The sequence below is a fragment of the Gossypium hirsutum genome, chromosome A09 (genome assembly GCF_007990345.1).
Source record: "Gossypium hirsutum isolate 1008001.06 chromosome A09, Gossypium_hirsutum_v2.1, whole genome shotgun sequence".
NCBI lineage: Eukaryota > Viridiplantae > Streptophyta > Magnoliopsida > Malvales > Malvaceae > Gossypium > Gossypium hirsutum.
Genome location: NC_053432.1, coordinates 76080427 through 76100267, shown reverse-complemented (window position 1 = coordinate 76100267; position 19841 = coordinate 76080427). Strand labels below are relative to the sequence as shown.

Sequence of the window (19841 nt, the reverse complement as noted above, 5' to 3'; positions counted from 1 at the left end):
CAACTAAAACCACATGACCGCAACTATCCAATTCATGATTTAGAATTTGCAGCTGTAATTTTTGCCTTGAAGATTTGGAGGCACTATCTTTATGGTGAAAAGTACTATGTTTATATAGATCATAAAAGTTTGAAGTATCTGCTTTCGCAAAAAAGAATTGAATCTGAGACAAAGGCGTTGGATAGAGCTTCTAAAAGACTATGATTGTGTCATAGACTATCATCCAGGGAAGGCTAATGTGTAGCTGACGCACTGAGTAGAAAAGCTGCGATTGAATTACGAGCAATGTTTGCACAACTTAGTATCACTGAAGATGAAAGCCTTTTGACTGAATTAAGAATAAAGCCAGTAATGTTTGATCGAATCAGATCAGCACAGTTAGAAGATGATAAGTTGTTAAAGAAAAGAGAGATGATTCAGAATGGTACAACAGAAAATTTTAGCATTGATGGAAATGACTGTCTAAGATTTCAGAATCGACTTTGCATTTCGAATAATTTTGAATTGAAAGAGTTAATTCTTCAAGAAGCTCATAATAGTCCATTTGCATTTCATCCTAGAGGTATGAAAATGTATCGTGATTTGCGTGAATTGTATTGGTGGTCGGGAATGAAAAAGGATATAACTGAATATGTGGCAAAGTGTTTAACTTGTCAACGAGTGAAGGCAGAACATCAAGTTCCATCAGGATTACTTCAACCTATCAATATTCCTGAATGGAAATGAGACCGAATAACGATGGAATTTGTGACGGGATTACCGACGTCTACAAGTAAAAAGAATGCTATTTGGGTAATAGTTGATCGACTTACAAAGTCAGCTCATTTCTTAGCTGTGAGAACCGATTGGTCGTTAAAGAAACTTGCTGAGGTTTATGTTCGGGAAATCATTAGATTACATGGTATTCCAAAATCAATAATTTCTGACAGAGATCCAAGGTTTACGTCAAGGTTTTGGAAGCAATTACATGAATCTTTCGGTACTCGACTTCACTTTAGTATAGCTTTTCATCCACAGACTGATGGTCAATCTGAACGGGTAATACAAACTTTAGAAGATATGCTTCGAGCCTGTATGATTGATTTTGATTCTAACTGGGAATATTATGTCATTAGCCGAATTTTTGTATAATAATAGTTTTCAGTCAAGTATACAGATGGCACCGTATGAGGCTTTGTATGGACGAAGATGCCGATCACCCGTATATTGGACAGAACTGAATGAGAAGAAGATGATTGGACCTGAATTGGTTCAAGAAACGGAAAGTACAGTTAAGAAAATTCGGGAAAGATTGAAAATTACTTTTGATAGACAGAAATCGTATACAGATTTGAAACGACGAGATATTGAATATTCAGTCGGGGATAAAGTATTTTTAAAGGTTTCACCTTGGAAGAAAATTCTAAGATTTGGTCAAAAAGGAAAATTAAGTCCTCGTTTTATTGGGCCTTATTGAATATTCAGTCGGGGATAAAGTATTTTTAAAGGTTTCACATTGGAAGAAAATTCTAAGATTTGGTCAAAAAGGAAAATTAAGTCCTCGTTTTATTGGGCCTTACGAAGTTATTGAGAGAATTGGACCAGTAGCGTATCGATTGGCCTTACCTCCTGAACTACAGAAAATGCACGATATCTTCCATGTTTCTATGCTAAGAAGATATCGATTAGATCCTTCACATGTTATTACGACCGAGAATGTAGAGATTCGACCTGACTTATCGTAAGAAGAAGAACCAGTTGAGATTCTAGCACGAGAGGTAAAAGAATTACATAATAAACGTATTCCTTTAGTAAAAGTTATATGGCGAAGTCACAGTGTTGAAGAAGCTACATGGGAACCAGAAGAAACGATGAGATCTCAATACCCCCATCTCTTTTCAGGTAAATTTCGAGGACGAAATTTATTAAGGGGGAGAGAATTGTAATGAACCGAAAGTTACGGTATCGGAAATTGAGTCTTGAGTACTGTTTCTGTGAAATTAATTCATGAATATTTATTAGAAATATTTATGAATTATAGTTGAATGGTTATTTAGTGTTTAATTAAGTGAAGTAGCTTGAATTTAGTTTAAAGGACTAAATTGCATACGGTATAAAAGTTTAATTATAGATTAAAGATTAGTAAAGGGACTAATCTAGCAATTAGACCCTAAGAGCCATATGTGTGAATGTGTGATATAACATGTGTAATAGTTGGTAAAGATATTAAATGTATTAAAATAGTTTTTCTTATAGATTAAGTTATTTTATTAGAATAATATTATATTATTAATATTATTATATTGAATATAGATTTATGAGTAAGTTAAAAAAAAAGAAAGAAAGAAAGAAAGATAGAAATGTTACAGAGAGCAAACGTGAGAAAGAAAGAAGGAAAGAAAGAAAGAAATAGAAAAGGGAAATTTGAGGATTAAGGCCCTAAAGCTTGATTGGTAAGTTGTTTTAGCTCATTTTCTTATAATTTTTATGTTTATGGATGCCTAATTCAAAGTTCTACATGTATGAGGTTAAAATGAAGAAAAATAGAAAATTTTTAGATATTGATTTAGTTGAATAAATTGAGGTTTTATGGGTTAAATTGATAGAAATTGAAGTTAGAAGTGAAAATTGAGTGATTTATTAAAAGAATTCTAAGTTAGGTTTATATAGGGATTAAGTTGAATAGAGCTCAAAATTTATGTTTTATAATGAATTTTATGAGTTAGAAATTGTTAATGAGTTGATTAAAAGAGAATATGAAGCTTAAGTTAAAGAAAAAAAGATTAGTAATGGAAAAAGGACGAAATTGGAATTTTTGTAAAAGTTTGGTAGAAAGTGAAAATGTGTTTTATGAATTAATATATTGATGATTTTTAATTGTATGATTGTTAGTAGCAAACGTAGCACCGGATACGTCATCAAAGAAGAGAAAAGAGAAATTGAACGAAGATATCGATTAAATTCGATAAATAGTGGTTTGTATTTCTATAAACCGAGCTTAATCGTTATTGTTATATTTGATATTTATATTGTATGAAAATGTGAATGAGGTAAGTATTTTTACCATATTGAAATGAATGTGATTTTGAATACCCTATTAACAGTGTCGGGCTAGTCGGATATAGTTGACATGTCATAGGAATTGGAAGTATTGGGATATTCCGACATTGAGTCGATGAGACACTATGTGTCGACTACTGTTAAAGTTCCGGATTTGTTCCGATGAAGTACTTTGTGTACTATAATGTTAAAGTTCCGGATTTGTTCCGATAAAGCACTATGTGCTTATCCCGGAGTGTGGGTTGGATCTGTGTATCCGTCAGTGTCCGAGTTATGTTAATAAGGGTAAATAAAGTAAAGATTATTAAAGTACTGATTGATATTGAATAATAGCAATAATGTGTTTGAATTACCATGTTTTAAAGTTGATTAAGCTATTGTTTATAGAAATACCACTGAGAGTATTCTCAGCGTACGATTTGTTTCCGTGCGCAGGCTAGGTACGAAAGTATAAGGACTCAGCATACAAGCCGATCCCCGAACTCAAATTGGTGAAGTTTCTATCTTTTTGGAAAATGGCATTGTACCTAGGATGTCTTTTTGTCATTTTGAAAGTATCTAAGTTGTTAAGTGATATTTTGGTATGTTTTGTAAATGTTACCAAAACCTTAAGTATGGTATGTTTTGATATGTTAGTGAAGAGTAATAAGAGAAAGTGTTGGTAAATATTGTAGAGAGAAGAAATGAAGATGTTATAAACTTAGTTATCAACATTTTATACTAAAACAGATTTGGACTGTAACAGTAGTCCAACTTTGAAAATATACAAAAAATAGTATAAAGTGAATTAGATGATGAATAAAATATGTAATTGAAGCTTAATGAATCTATTTTTATATGGAAGAAACAAAATAGTAAAAGAGTTGTATTTTATGAGATATTTACGTTTGGTGAAACAGGTTAGAGCAATTTCTGGATTCCCCGTTTTGACTTTAGAAATTCACCACAAATTGTGTATTAAGAATTAGGACTCAAACTTTATTTGTATGGATTCCTTATTGAGACTATTTTAATTGAAACAAATGGCATAGTCATTGGATTTCTGTACAGGAAGAAATTTGATTCGTAGTGCACAAGGGTCAGAGTAGCCGAACCCTGAAACAGGGGAGACTTTTTCTAATAAACTGTACTAATTGGCCAGACCAAAAATTATAGAAAAAGATTAGTAAGTAGATATATGAGTCTAGTTTCAGGGAAAATTTACGGAATTGGATTTCGAGTTTCGTAACTCGAGATATGATTTTTTTAGCCAATGTGACGCAGATGGATAGTTTACTACGAAAACTATTTAAGTGCTAAGATAAGTTTTGTAATGTCTCCTGCTTAACTCCGGCAACGGTCTCGGGTGGGGGGACGTTACAGCCTTGTAGACCCATTTTACTCCAATAATCTTCCTGTTAGAAGGCTTCTCAACCAGCTCCCAAGTTTGGTTCTTCTCGATCATGGCAATTTCATTTGCCATTGCCTGTTTCCATCCTTCATGCATTACAGCCTCTTCAAAACAGCCTGGCTCTACTAAGGCTACATGTGCCCTCTTATAGATTTCAGCCAAAGATCGGGTACCTCTGATTGGTACATCATCAAAGACCATATCTGGATCATTTTGTTCTGGCTCAGTCTGTTCAAACACAAGTTCTTCAGAGACAGCCTCAGGTTCATTCTTGTCCCAATTCCAGCTTGCTCTTTCATTGAACACAACATCTCTACTTGCAAATACCTTGTTCGTTGAAGGATCCAAAATCCTGTAGCCCTTTTTCTCTGAGCTATAGCCTACTAAGATGCCTGCTTGTGCTCTTTTGTCTAACTTACTTCTTTTAACAGCTGGTATTTGTGAAAAGCATAAACAACCAAAGATTCTTAAGTGAGCCAGTGATGGCTTGAATCCAAACCAGGCCTCAAATGGAGTCTTTTGCTCTAAGGCTTTGGTTGGAAGTCTGTTTTGAACATAAACAGCAGTGTTAACTGCTTCAGCCCACAAGTTTTTGGGTAAATTCTTCTCAAATATCATGCATCTAGCCATATCTAGTAGGCTTCTGTTTTTTCTTTCACTTACCTCATTTTGTTGAGGTGTATACACATTTGTTAGTTGATGTTTGATGCCAGCTCTTGCACAAATGTCTTGGAACTAAGCTGAAGTATATTCAATCCCATTGTCTGATCTTATTGACTTTAGTTTACAGCCAGTCTCTGTCTCAGCTGCCGTTTTGAACTTCAAGAAGGCTTGAACTACTTCAGACTTGTTCTTTAAGAAGTAAATCCAGCAGTATCTGGTACTATCATCAATGAAAAGAATGAAGTACCTGTTGCCATTGAGTGACTTGGTCTTTATGGGGCCACACACATCTGTGTGCACTAATTGAAGCTTCTCTGAGGCTCTCCAAGCTGTGCTTGTAGGAAATGGAAGCCTGGCTTGCTTTCCCAACTGACAAACTTCACAAACATCTTCATTTTGGACTGATTTGATGAAATTTTCAGCCATATCCTTGCTGATCATTCGAGCCATTGATTTAAAGTTGGCATGACCAAGCCTTTGATGCCAAAGCTTGGATTCTTCTATGGAAGCAGCATAGGCACTATCTACACCCTTGTTCCAGTCCACAACAAAACTCTTGTCAGTCATGGCTACTGTCATGAGTATGGACCCTTTTTGGTCACTAATCTGGCACTCATTTCCTTTAAAGAGCACCGTATATCCTCTTTCAAGCAGTTGAGCTATGCTCAACAAATTTCTATCAATTTCAGGTACAAACAATACATCTGAGATGAGTTTGTTACCTGATGGAGTGCATATCATCACATTACCTTTGCCCTCTACCTGAATACAGTATCCATTTCCAATTTTTACTCTAGTCTTATAGCTTCTGTCTAGAGATTTGAAGATAGATGCATCTGGTGACATGTGGTTGGTGCAGCCACTGTCAATGAGCCACCCTTTTTTAACCTTCCCTTTTGCAGCTAAACATGAGACTGCAAACACTTGTTATTTACTATCACTGCCTTGTTCAGCTACACGAGCCTCAGCACCCTTATGTTGTGGTTGATTCTGCCCAGGTCTGTCTTTTTCTTTGCAAACCTTTTCAACATGGCCTCTTTTCTTGCAATGTTGACATATGGCATCTGGCTTGAACCAGCATTTTGCCTCTATATGACCAGGCTTCTTGCAATGCCTGCATGGTCTATCCCATTTTCTTGGAGCATCTGTTTTGGACTTATCCCTCCAATTCTTCTTGCCTTTTGTATGCAGCATTACTCAAGTTAGGCTTGACTTTGGCCTAAAATGCACCCTCCTGATGCTCCTCTATCCTGCTGGCTCTTCTTTGCTCTTGAGCATAGAGAGCATTGATAAGCTCAGTCAGGGAGATCCTTGCCAAGTCCCTCGAGTCCTCTAAGGAGGATATCTTTGCTTCATATCTCTCTGGTAAAGTAGAGAGAACCTTCTCAACTATCCTTGCTTCATCAAACTGCTCACCAATGAGCCTTATACTGTTTACAACAGCCATTATCCTGTCAGAGTATTGCTTGACAGTTTCATCTTCTTTCATTTTCAAATTCTCGAAATCCCTTCTCAAATTTAGAAGCTGCTGCTGCCTAGTCCTCTTAGTGCCTTGGAACTCCTCCTTCAGCTTGTCCCAAGCCTACTTCGGGGTTTCACATGTCATGATCCTGGTGAAGATCATATCAGAAACACAGTTTTGAATACAGGACATGGCCTTGTGCCTCTTGGTCCTCTCATCTGCATGTTGCCTCATCTGAGCCACAGTGGGATTGGCCCTCAGTGGAGCAGGCTCAGCATCCGAGTTCACCACTTCCCACAGATCGAACGCCTAAAGGTATGTTTTGATCTTGACCAACCAAATATGAAAGCCTTCTCCATTAAAGACTGGTGGAGCTGCAGGAGAAAAACTTGAGGAAGCCATTTGAGTTATGGTTTACACACCACAGGTCTTCTAAGACAAAGGCTCTAGATACCAATTGTTGGTGTCAATGAGCGTGCAAGCATCTGGTCCAGCTTTTGCTTTAGCAGCAAGTCACGATTCTTGCTGAACAAGCAAGAAGAAATCGAGCAAAAAGAAAAGAAGAAGAAAGAAAACGAAAAAAGAAGCAATGGAATTAGTTGAAAAACTTGATGAAAAATGATATGTATTTCATAAATCATCATCAGCATATTGCCATTACATGTGAAAACTAAAGATGAAGTGTACAAGTCAAAATGACTACCAAATCACATACCTAACCCCACTCTATTACATTGAAAATAGCTAAATTAATTGTCCAAGTTGTATTGCTGAAATTTCAGTCAATCAATCAATGGATTACATCAAAAATATTACCAACTAAGTTGAAGAAACAAACTTGATTACAAAATAACAAAACATTAGTTCAAATCCAACAGCAACAAGAAACCAAAGTTGCTGCATGCTTATCACGAGCTTGCATGGCAAACTTCCAGCTGCACTTGCTTCATACCAGCTGCATGGAGATCAGCTTCAACAAAAAATTATTAGTAAAATAAGGGATAAATGGGTGCAATACAATAATAAAAAAACAACTTTTTTAATAATTGAGACATGTGATGTGGAATTAAAAAGTTTAATAAAAATATTTGATATATTATTATCAGGGATAATTGTAAGCAAAGTTAGAAATTTTGGTATGTATTCATAAGTTGTATTTAAAAAAAATATGTAAAACATATATTTACCTTCTACCAGTCATGCTGAAAAGATGACATTCAGGCAGTAAATTTTGCAATTGTCAGTGCAAACCAATGGACGGAGGCTTTCCTAAATTGTGGTATCTTCTCTGTTGGTGTTATCAACAAAGAAAGAAATTGCAAAACAAAGAATTAGCAGTATAACGAATTTACTTTAAATATGAGTTTCTTTACAAGAGAATTTAACAAATTTCACTAATACATTCTTCAAACTTAAAATATATTTTTTCACACAAAATAAATTAACTAAACATATCAATCATTATCTAAACACATCAAAAAATCTACCAATTAAAGATTGGTTTTACCTAAAACAAACACAACACGCACTCATCACTGGTAGCGTGCACCAGAACAACTTCATTCAATCTACGGATACATTCCACAGATACACTCTGCATTTCTTCAGCCCTGCCATATAGATATCGCAGCTTTATGTGTCCGCAAATTTGTTCTCACTTGAACAGTCCACCAGGCTTCTGTCATAAGGACTGCCCGCATAATGTCAATCCACGAGACAGTTCGTCAAATAACAATCTGCAAAATGATTCGCATTTAAACTATTCACCATTTATGCGAGCTGCAACATGGTTGGTCATCTCGCAACATCCTCAATCTTTTATTCCTCTCCAGCAGCAATCAGGCTTCACAGCCTATATTTCATGGATTTTTGCTATTGTAAACCATGAAGGGTTGTTTATAAAGCAAAGTAGTGATTGTCTTCATAACTGGGATCTGAATTCCTGCAAACTACATGTACTGCGACAATTTCTCGACCAAGCTCAAGACACCTTCAATCTGATAACAGAAATCTTGGTCTTCCACAACAAAAACAGGAGAGTTGGAGTTTTGGCCATGGATCATCTTGTCCAAACAAAAATGATAATCTCATGATCCGCATCCTCGCATAATAATGTCTCTTTTTTATATAATGCTACTAATAATTAACGCTTCTTCTAAATACCAACTTATTTTATCTAAAAACTCCCATGCATGAAAGAAAAGATGATATTTTTTTAAAATTTTAAAAATTATTTGGTATGCTGTTAACTGATTTTTAACTCCATAAACATAGTAACATCTCAACAAATATTTTATAAAGATATAAAAAAATATTTTAAAAATAAACACATGTCAACTTTTTAAGATTATTAATGAAATAGAAAAAGTACATTACTAATATATTAAAAACATACTTTTAATTATATATATATATTTATCGAAAAACTTCAAATTATTGGCTAAATTATTAGCTAACATGCATTTTATTTTATATATTTAAAAAATTATTTTATCTAAAAATTTCATTGACAATATATGATACTCACGTATGAATTATGATAAAATTTGAATCGACACTTTAAATTTAAATTTTTGATTCTATTATTTCAATCGAATATTCATTTAATTTTTTAGGTAAACTTTTAGTAAATACAATTTTTACATATATTTTTTGCTAATATATTGAAAGAGCCTTTAAACTACAAAATTTTATTTAAACAAGTCCTTAAATTATTTTTGTAGTTAAATTAAATAAACCCTTAACCTAAAATTTGAATTTCAAACTCTTATCTAATTTTTTGTTGACGCAATTGGAATTATATACACCTTGACACCAACATAAAATTTAAAAGAGACATTAAAATTTTCAAAAGAGTAATTAAATGTGTTCATATATAAATACTTTCAAAAAATTTTAATATTTTATTTTATTTTACTTTTAAAAATATTTTTTATTTTTATATAATAAATTAGTATTATTAAATTCACATCAACATTAAATACAAATTAATTTAAAAATTCCAAATATTTTTTTACTTAAAATCAAGGACGTAAAAAACAACCGATTAGGAGCCAATATAACTACAAATATGGTCTAATTGTTTAAACAAAATATAGTAGCTTAAGGATTAATAAATAAATTTAAGGAATAAATATCAAAATTATCCATGAATTTTGATTTTATGTATAATGCTATACATAAATTTTAATTTTATGTAATTTTATACATAGTATTTTAATTTGATTAAATTTTTACAAACTACTAACAATATTATATTATATACACAAATAATTATTTAAAATCAAATCACAATTAAAATTTCATATATAATTAAACTAAATCAAAATTTATTAAAAAATCCATGTCTAGTATTGATATTAATAAAATAATTATTAAAAAATATTAATAGTTTGAAACAGATGAAATTGGGCCGACGGTGAGCACTTCTCCATCCTTTCACTTGACTCGGAAATCTTCACATTCAGTCTATAATAAATCAATTGAGACGCCAAGTATCGTAGGTATCCCCAAAATGTTTTGTCGGCAAAAAATCATTGGTGCATGAAAGGATATGTAGCCAAGGCTCTTCCGTTGCAAAACAATCAATTTCCTAAACGTTCATCAGCTTAGCTGTTACAACCATAAATGGGGAACGCTCACCCCCACCGCAAGCACCGTAACCACCACCATCACCCAACGCCTACCCCTCCTTACTATATATCTCCCCAACCTTATGTCCCAAGCTACATGCCACAACCCCACATGCCTCACTCTTTGCCTTATTTAAATGTCGACTCTAGTCTTCGAGCTCTTGCCGGTCAAGCTGAGGGCTTTGGTCGCTTCGCCATTGGTGGGTTGCACGGTCCTATCTACCATGTTACTACTTTATCCGGTATAACTCCTTCGCCTTTCTATTTCGTTGGCTATGTTAACCAAATAAAAAGAAAAAAGTTCTTTTTTTTTTGGGGGGGGGGTGGTTGATTGAGGAACTATTGAAGTTCTCCTAGGTGGGTTGTGCTTGGAATTCCGTTTTGTCTGTGTATGAAATAAGAGTTTTGAAGTTAAATTGAAGCCCCATTCAGCTACATCTTTTAGAATTCCAGATTAAATATTTATTGCTGATTGTTTTAGGGCTCTGGATATTGGTCAATTTAAGTTGAATTTTGTGGGGAACCTTCTTTTGTTGGTTGGGTTACAAATTATTGAATTGATCATTTGAGTGGTATATTGGCCTTTGAGATCCCTTGTGTAGAGTATGGAAATTGACTGTGGATAGTTTAGTTTCTTTAAAGTAAAAGTGAAGTAATTTTGATGTGTGATTGTAGATGATGGACCAGGATCGCTGCGTGATGGTTGCCGCAGAAAAGAACCCCTTTGGATTGTCTTTGAAGTTTCAGGAACCATTCATCTTTCTTCTACCTTGAGTGTGTCATCTTATAAGACCATTGATGGACGTGGCCAACGGATAAAACTCACCGGGAAAGGTTTGAGGCTCAAGGAATGTGAGCATGTTATCGTATGCAATTTGGAGTTTGAAGGTGGTAGAGGACCAGATGTTGATGGGATCCAAATAAAACCCAACTCCAAGCACATTTGGATAGACCGTTGTAGCCTTCGCGATTATGATGATGGGTTGATAGACATCACCCGAGGAAGCACTGATATCACTGTTTCCAGGTATTGTATATTATTTTCAGGGAAAATGACAGCAGTTAACACAAAATGAAATTGTTAATTGGGTTCTCAGGTGTCACTTTGCACAGCATGACAAGACGATGCTTATTGGAGCAGACCCTTCTCATGTCGGTGATAGGTGTATCCGGGTGACCATTCACCATTGCTTTTTCGATGGGACTCGGCAACGCCACCCTCGTGTTAGATATGGGAAGGTACATTTGTACAATAATTACACTAGAAATTGGGGCATTTATGCAGTTTGTGCCAGTGTGGAATCACAGGTGATCATTCTCCAACCATTCTAAAATTTCTTTCCAAGGTTTCATCATTTCAACCTTCTTATGGCGAAAAGATAACAGTTTAATTTACTAAATGATGTCAGATATACTCTCAGTGCAATATATACGAAGCAGGGCAGAAGAAGGTGGCCTTCAGGTATCTTCATGAAAAGGTATCTCTTCTTGATTTGTTTCTAAATTTGGTATATTGATCAAATGCTTATGCTACCAGGAAGAATCATTTGGTATCTGAACTTCATGGCTTTTGAATCTGAACTTTATGGCTTTTGAAGAAGAAAACAGTTTACTGCCTTGCTTAATGTTCCCTTGAGTCTTACTTTGGAACCCATGTTTGCCATTCCCTTGGATTGAGAAGCTATAAACTCTCTTTGCATATCATCAGTTGATCTTCTGACTGCCTAAAATGTCGATAACATTTCCTCTAGAAAGTCGTGAACTCCCCATGGGGCACAAATTTTGAGGCAGGAAAAAAAGTCTGGAAGATCCTATAAAAAGAAAGGATCTGCATCTTCCATTTTCGGCATGTCTTGCATAGTATTAGTCTGACTGATGAAGATATAATTGATGAAGAAAAACATGTTCTGACACAAATAATTTATTTTATTTTCCTGCAAATACTCAATTTTGCCATATACATTTTGGCTTGTAATCGTTGACACTTAATGAATAGAAAATTATCATTTGATGTATTGGTTATACAGGCCGCAGACAAGGATGAAGCTTGCAGCGGTTGCATAAGGTCTGAAGGGGATTTGTTTATGACCGGAACCCAAGCAGGGTTGTTGACCGAGAATGTTATGTCCAACATGTTTCATCCAAGTGAATACTACCCTACTTGGACAGTGGAACCTCCGTCAGAAGCTCTTAAACATATAGTACAGCGGTTTACTGGATGGCAGTCTGTTCCTCGGCCAGCTGAAGCATCTTCATAGCGAATTTGCCTCGGGACTTTTTGCTGTTGAAATTGCCCTAAAAGACTCTGGACTCTTTATACTGCAACTGTTCTTGCACGGCGTATATAAATTTCATAAAATTTACCTTTTCAATCATAGGACATAACCATAATAACTTAAATAATATGTTGCAACAATCTATGGTCATCTTGCTTTACTGAGAGAGAATATGATGATAACTTATTATTACATCACCTATATATATTTAACTCTTCTCAGATATATTTTCCATTTCCTTTAATTTTATAAAAAAAAGTTACCATTCCATGAAAATATTGGGAGATGGCTTTAATAGAGGAATATTTTTAAAAGTGGCTGCAACAGTGGGATGCATTCGTTTTAAGAGTACGTCGCATTCAACTCATCGCTACTTGAATATGGGCTTTGAAATTAATGGGGAAAACGTTTAGTCATTTAACAAATTCTACTAAATCCAGACCTAACTTTTTACATTTCAACCAAAGTCTATATTGATATTCTGGGTTTTCCATAATTCTTGCTGCTGTAAAAATGTAGAACTTATTGATACAGGCATGAATGATCATATATCCGACCTATTCCAGCATTTTGTATATAAATTTCCTAAACCAAAGGCATCTTTACTAACCTGCCAATACCTCAGCTACTAGTTCATCCACCAACAACCTCTCGATTCCCCGTCCTATTGTATCAATATCCCATCTCAAGTCTAACCATAGACATTCCCCTGCAAGCACCATCTCTCCTACATCCATCTGCCTTATCTTGTTTTGGCTTACTAGTGACTTGTGCAGGCTATCTTCAAGCTCTCTGATGTTCCATGTTGGAATGATTTTTTTTCCAGATATCATCCATGGGGGTTGGTCATTGTATTCTTGATACATCTCCAGTATCTTTGAATTAATCCTATCGAACATCAACCTCCTTTCAGCCCTTGACCAATAATTTAGGCTACAATATTTTTTCTCGAGTTGTTGGAATACTAGCGGATTCACTGGACATTCTGGAGAATGCCATGCAGCTAAGAAGGTATCCAGTTCAGCTCCATCAATTCCGGAACCAACCAAGACATCAACAATGTATACAGATTCCCAATTCTCTTCAGCCTTTGGTCTCCCACTTTCCTCAGCAAACCCGACAGATACTTCATTGCTATCATCATCACTTGAAAGAAGCAAAGTTCCATCTTCATATGCTTCAGATTCTAGCTTTAATTGTCGAAGTTGCATCCGAAGCTCTGAAAGAATAAACACTAGTAAAAAGGAGGAAAAAAAGCAATGGCTTTTCTAGTCCAAATGGAAGCCAAATACAAAATGTAACAAAACTAAAACCATCATTAAATTACCATGGAGATCAGCACTAATACTCTCGAAGCATTCAGAACCAGATGATAAATCATCCGTAAAAGGAGCTTCTATAACTGAGACTGGGCTAGGTTGATCTGCCTCCTTACAGTTTGCTTGAGATTCTAGCTCAGATACAGGGCAACGCGGTGTGGTTTGCTTAGATGGTCCCTCGGATGGTTCCTGGAGATTATTACAAGAGAGATTCATATGTCAAACTGAGTAGAGAAATTTCTCCTTAACAATTCTATAATCTATAATTCTATAAACAATGATTTTGAGGTAACCATTTCAAGCAAATTTCCAACAGAACTATGGGGAAGTGTAGTCAGTTGAAAAAAAAAGATTTATATATTGTTAACAGCACAATTTAAGGAATACAGACTGTTATTGAGCAAACATCCCGTGTGTGCATGTTACAAGGCAAAAGCAACAGATAAAGAAAATACTCAAGAGTAGAACGGAATGATAGAATAGAAAACCAAAGAATAAAAAAAAAAGATTCTAATAGTGGAGAAACCACATAAAGATGTGTTCGGTTAAAATTGACCAGGAAAGAAAGATGACTTAAAAACGTAGAAGTCCATCTTGTAAAGCTATACTGTGCATTAAAACATATTCAAAATTTTGTTTGAAAGGGAAAGGCTGCCCAGTTTGTCAAATATAACAAATAACCGGTATGCAACACCATGAGCATGATCAGAATAGACACATCAAACAAAAACACCATTCAGAAATACCTGCGAGTCCAAATTATCTAGGTCACTAGTAGAAACTATAGCAGGATTCAAAGAAGCAGGAGGTGATAATTCCATCTGAGAAGGTTCAGAAAGCACGGGCTTATTCTGATCATTGACATCAGCGGCATTTTCAAGAACTGAACTTGAATCCATGGCAGAGCTAGAAGCCCCTGAGACCGAAACATTGTTTTCAGATTGCTTATCCCCTTCTATATTTTGCTTTACTTGATATGGGATGACATTAGAATCTGGTGAAGTGTCACTGTATTCCTTACTACTACTGCAACTACGACCCAGAAGTTGAGATTTCTTAACACGTGATCTTTGGTTGCTAGGTAATGGAGCTTCCCTCTGATTAAAATTGCCTTTTACTGCCTTGTTTCTGTCCCACATGAAACTCTCTTTTGGATTCACATTCTTATCTCTGCGAAGACTTTCAGGACGGATGCTTACTCCAGGACTTCCAAAGTTGGTAGATGAAGCAGGAAGAGATCGTGATCTTGAAAGATTACCAAGACAACCATCCTTCCAACCGTCCCTACTGCTAATACCTAATGGTTCATTCAAAACTGCAGGCCTAACATGATTACCAATCTCATTGCATCTTTCCACACCAACCGGGCCACTAGAATTTCCAGGAATCACTTCCCTATCTGAGGTGGCAAGCATTTCACCCAGTGTACTGCCCCTGCTAACCATGTGCACCTCTTGAGACTTGTGCGTTAATTTCCACCTCTCAGACAATCTCTTCTTGGCCTCCCTACTGACTGATGATTCACTAGAACGGGATGATGACCTCCTATGTCGTCGCTTATTCCAGCTAATGTTATCTCTGTAGGATACCGTTGTTACATCTGAATCATTTGCAGATTCAGATCCAGATACATCACATGAACTCTCATCCCCTGCATGTCCTCTAAACCTGGAGGTTGAAATTGTAACTGGGCTATTGTTAAAGCTATTTTTCATTTGCCCAGTAATCTCCTTGGCCATTTCCCTAGAGTCTCTAGAATTATACCTTGAAAACCCGGTATCTTGATGAACCTTATTCTTGCCCCAAATTTCTGCCTCCTTATTTTGGATACCTAGAATTTCTGAGTGTCTTGTGCACTTGGATGGAAAATGATGAGAGGAACAAGGTGATGAAGCAGTTCTAGAAGAGTTCTGTGACTTCCCAAGATTTGGTTTCAAGACAACAATTCTTGTGGGTACAATAGTTGGCCCATTTTTCTCTTCTAATTGAACCACCGGTGACTTGGAGGGGTTGTGAGCAGTATATCTCCCATAAGAGTGATTCAAACAATCTTCTTGATGCCCCATGGGAGATTTACAGTGGAGCTTCGTTTGAGTTTCTCTCCCAATTCTTTGTGCAAAGCAACAATTTTCATTGTTCAGAGTATGCGATGACTTCATAGCAGTTACTCGACCACAATGGGATTGGGGTGGCACTCGCAAATCATGCAAATGCTTAGTGAATAATGAATTTGGTTGTTGAAAGTAATTCAGGAGAAGATCGGTGTTGGAGTTTAAAACTTCAAGGGTATCATTGAATTCCTCAGAATCTTGAAGCTTTTCATCAGTTGAAAGACGTTTAGCCTCCATAAACTTATGCCGGATAAAGGCCACCTCAGTATCAGAAAGCTTTGACTTTACAGGTCCTTGTGAAGAGAAACTAGCACCCTCCATTTTTAATGCATCTAAAACTTCAAAAACATCTTTAAATTCCTGCTCGTCCTTGGAGCTTTTCCTAGAAGATTGCCAACTATAAGATGTACTACCCCTCTGGACTTTCTCATGACTATTCTCATTTCTTTTTTGCTGCTTGTGGTCAGGCTGCTGAGGTGGCAGTCCATCAAGGCCCATCAATCTAGCAATAACACTTGGTGCTCGTCTTCTAGATTCGTTTTCTTTTGTCATCTCTTTCGCTAACAACTTCTTCATTGGTGTCCCAGTTGATTGTTTTGAAGATCTACAAGTCAACTCAAACGTTAACTGCAACAACCCGAAACAATTGTTTATTAACCATTACCTCATGAATCATTTCATATAAAAATAAAAAATCAGGAGAATCCAGAGCTAAAAAAGTTTAATGCTAGGAAAGATAAGCCTTACCATATAAAACAATAATGGAAACAAGAAAAATAAAATAAAAAAAGAGCAGCACACCTGATCTTCCTCTGTAGTGTCACTACTGCAAGAACTAGAATCAGATACCAATTTTGGAAATTTTCTCTGTTTCTGAAGCTGCCTGTTTCCTGGAAATAGATCCTTATAAAAGTTTTAGATAGCTGTTCCAATAATAAAGAAAGGGGCAGATTTAAACTTATTATAGAAGCTACGCTTAAAAATTCATCAAATCAACATAACGGGGAAAAAACCATAAGAATTATTCTCTCTCTCTCTCTCTCTCTCACACAAATCAACCTGGACATAAAAACCCCAAGTCTAGATTCAATCTTTGCAAAAGTGTTTAAACAAGTAGTAATAAGCAGAAGAATAAAGCAAGAAATCAGAGAATGGGGAAATAAATTGTAAAAGAGCAACTCGGTTGCGAAGCGAAGCGAAGCAATCATGACTCATCATGATCCAAGAAAAACGAGCAAAATCATGTTTATAGCACTACAGACACTGAGAAAAGTCAGAAAGGAGTTAGAAAAAGACTAACTTCAGTGAACACATAAGCAACTGCTAGAAGCAGGGGATAGAAAACAAATTTTAAAACAAACAAAAGGTAAATGCATGCTAGAAAGAGAAACGAATAAAAAAAATGAACTAAAATTTCAAGAAAGAGAGTAAGGAGAATAGTGTAGTGATTAAAACTTAACATATAACAGTGTAATTCACTCATTTTCAAAATGGAAAAGCAACTACGGAATCTTCATATAACTAAAAGAAAACAAAATTTCAAAAAAAAAAAAAATTGGCCTCGGATTCCTCAACAACAAAAACAAACGATAACCTCGTTCAAAAATACGTAAAAAAGAAGAGAAATGGAACCTCTGGATGAAGCAGGGGCAGTTGAAGGTAGCAAATCGACTAAGCTCTGGTCAGAAGAGAAGCTGGAAATCTTAGGCCTCCGTTGCCCAAATGTCTCCATTTCCATTCATTTAACCAACAAAAGAGAAAAAGAAACAGGAAATCCGAAGAAATCTAGATCGAAAATCCAGAAGAAAAAGAAAAGGCAGCAATGAGGAGAGAAAAAGAATAGAGATCTCGTAAACAAAAGGGAAAAAAACTGAGAAAGTTCAATAATTGTTAAGAAAAAAAGAAAGAAATTAGTTAGCTGAGAGCGTGACAACGGCGGGGGCAATAAAGAAGGGAGTGGCGGAAGTGGTCCGTTAGAACTGTCGAAGACAGGGAAGGGAAACAGAGCGTGCGAGTGAAGAGAGAGAAAGACAATGTTAAAATTTTTGAACATTCAAATACATATGAGAGAGAGAGAGAGACAGAGAGAGGCAAAGAAAGGATTGCTCGTACCCCGAACTGTATTTTACACGTGTCACTCTGCTGTATTTCCACTTTTTCTTCCTTGCTGGTTTTTATTTGGAAAAGAAAGTGTTTTTTATAACAACACATTAATGTGTTAATATTTATATTTTTAAAATTTAATTTTTATATTTTAATTAATTTTGATATTATTTTTTTTAAAAGAGTTTAATTTGTCTTAACAAGAATCAAATTATTTATCAGTGAAAATTATGATTAAAATATTAAATTTTAAACTTGAAAATACATTGTTTCCACACATCTGCGAATATAATAAAATTTTTAGTTAAAATAAATTATTTAATTAATAATTGTTTTTATAAAAAAAAATTATTGAATATAACTATTTAATATGTCAATAGGGTAAGTTTTTAAACCTAGAGACGAGTTGGAGAAAACATATCCTTAATTTGATATTCCAAAAATAAAAATTAAATATTTAGTCAAATGGTGCTTTCTTAAACTCTTAAATAGATATTATATCAAATAATAATATTGATTATTAATAAATGGTTTAATATAGCATTTGGTGTTTAAATTTTACACTTTTTTCCAATTTAGTATTTTTTTTTCACTTTAGCTTTTGAAGTTATTAAATGATATACAAATTATTCTAATATACTATTAGTGTTTTTTTTATAAGACACCAAAATTAATTAATGTACTGATTGACATGTGGTTGATGACATGTATTTTTTTAATTTTAAATAATTAATTATTTTTAGATTATTTTGTTTATTTTATTTTAATTTTTACAAGTTAGAAACTAAACGCGAAATCAAATAATTTTTTTTTGAGTTAGCTTTGATATTAAACTCGACAAAGAATTTTATTGTAGTAGGCAAAATTATGTTATCAACCTCTATATTATGTGTAAGTTGTAGATTTAGTTCTTGTAGTTTAATTTAGTTATTTTTAATCTTTATACTATTTAAATTTTAAAATTTCAGTAATGATCGAATGGTAACTGTTAATTAATTGATGCTACATTTGATAGGAATATTATTTTTTACACATATTTTATATATGAGTTAACAATAATATTTAACCTCAACTTCATTACTTATTTTTAGTAAAGAGAAGGAAAATTTTCCTCTTATTTTGAAAAGCTCTTTTTTTTTCAAGAATTTTTACTCATTTTTCTAATTTTAAGTTTAGATTTGTACTAATTATTATTTATTTTATGTTTAATTATTGTAATATATATGTTATAAATAAACTTTTTTTTTCTCGCGTTATTACACTAGTAACCAAACATAACATAAGTTATATATTTTCAAAAATCTTATGCGGTAAACACATTATCATTTGTTTAATATCATATCAACTTAATATTTTTACATATTATTTTGAAAAAAAAGCTAATTAATAGATGTAATAAATTTAATGTATGTCAAAAATTAAATTTCATAATTTAAAAAATAATTAAATTAAAGAATAGAGGATGATTATAAACAACAACTTTTAAGACAAAAGAATTTAGGTCAAAATCATGGAAAAGATACATCTTATATTAATATTATGATTCTGTTTACAAGTAAACTTGAAATTAGGCGATATTTAAGCATAATTGATTGGAAACAAAAAAAAAAAAAGTAGATTGTGTTGATCTTTTTTAATTTCTAATATATTTTAAATATTCTATTTAATATTTCTAAGCGAATTTGTAAAACCTAGCTGTGTACCATCTCTTGCATGTCAAATATATCTTTGGATTTTATTTAAACTTGCCTTTATTTACTGTTTGGTCTTTCAACTATACTTATTTTTCATATTAGTATTTAAAATTCTCTTTATCACATTTTGGTACCTGTACTATAGTTTTATT

At 34.2% G+C, this 19841-nt stretch overlaps 2 protein-coding genes across 4 annotated transcripts; one reads left to right on the top strand and one right to left on the bottom strand.

Moving 5' to 3' along the window:
• The first annotated feature begins 9947 nt into the window (after nt 1–9947).
• Nucleotides 9948–12654, top strand: LOC107889720 (probable pectate lyase 4). The gene is made up of 5 exons (XM_016814258.2): nt 9948–10428; nt 10862–11213; nt 11284–11494; nt 11596–11664; nt 12214–12654. Exons 1-5 carry the CDS (start codon nt 10182–10184, stop codon nt 12442–12444), a joined length of 1110 nt encoding a protein of 369 aa, XP_016669747.2. The 5' UTR covers nt 9948–10181; the 3' UTR covers nt 12445–12654.
• A 179-nt stretch (nt 12655–12833) lies between these two features.
• On the bottom strand, nt 12834–17952 carry LOC107889719 (uncharacterized). Of its 3 annotated transcripts, none has more exons than XM_016814256.2 (5): nt 17525–17952; nt 16694–16782; nt 14528–16519; nt 13790–13970; nt 12834–13681 (listed from the first exon to the last, which is right to left on the bottom strand). In XM_016814256.2, the coding sequence occupies exons 1-5, from the start codon at nt 17628–17630 to the stop codon at nt 13068–13070; spliced, it is 2982 nt and encodes a 993-aa protein (XP_016669745.2). In that variant the 5' UTR covers nt 17631–17952; the 3' UTR covers nt 12834–13067. The 3 variants fall into 3 exon arrangements, with proteins under 3 accessions (XP_016669745.2, XP_040932762.1, XP_040932763.1); XM_041076828.1 differs by having other exon boundaries at nt 16694–16815; nt 17525–17949; XM_041076829.1 differs by having other exon boundaries at nt 14528–16496; nt 16694–16815; nt 17525–17949.
• Between the last annotated feature and the right edge of the window lie 1889 nt (nt 17953–19841).

What these genes read in the sequence shown, in the direction of transcription:
- LOC107889720 (XM_016814258.2), top strand. Translation starts at nt 10,182, where the DNA reads ATGGGGAACGCTCACCCCCACCGCAAGCACCGTAACCACCACCATCAC. An exon ending in CCATGTTACTACTTTATCCG is followed by an intron (nt 10,429 to 10,861) that starts GTATAACTCCTT and finishes GTGTGATTGTAG; the next exon opens with ATGATGGACCAGGATCGCTG. An exon ending in GTGCCAGTGTGGAATCACAG is followed by an intron (nt 11,495 to 11,595) that starts GTGATCATTCTC and finishes AAATGATGTCAG; the next exon opens with ATATACTCTCAGTGCAATAT.
- LOC107889719 (XM_016814256.2), bottom strand. Translation starts at nt 17,630, where the DNA reads ATGGAAATGGAGACATTTGGGCAACGGAGGCCTAAGATTTCCAGCTTC. An exon ending in TGCCCCTGCTTCATCCAGAG is followed by an intron (nt 16,783 to 17,524) that starts GTTCCATTTCTC and finishes ATCTATTTCCAG; the next exon opens with GAAACAGGCAGCTTCAGAAA. An exon ending in ACACTACAGAGGAAGATCAG is followed by an intron (nt 16,520 to 16,693) that starts GTGTGCTGCTCT and finishes GGGTTGTTGCAG; the next exon opens with TTAACGTTTGAGTTGACTTG.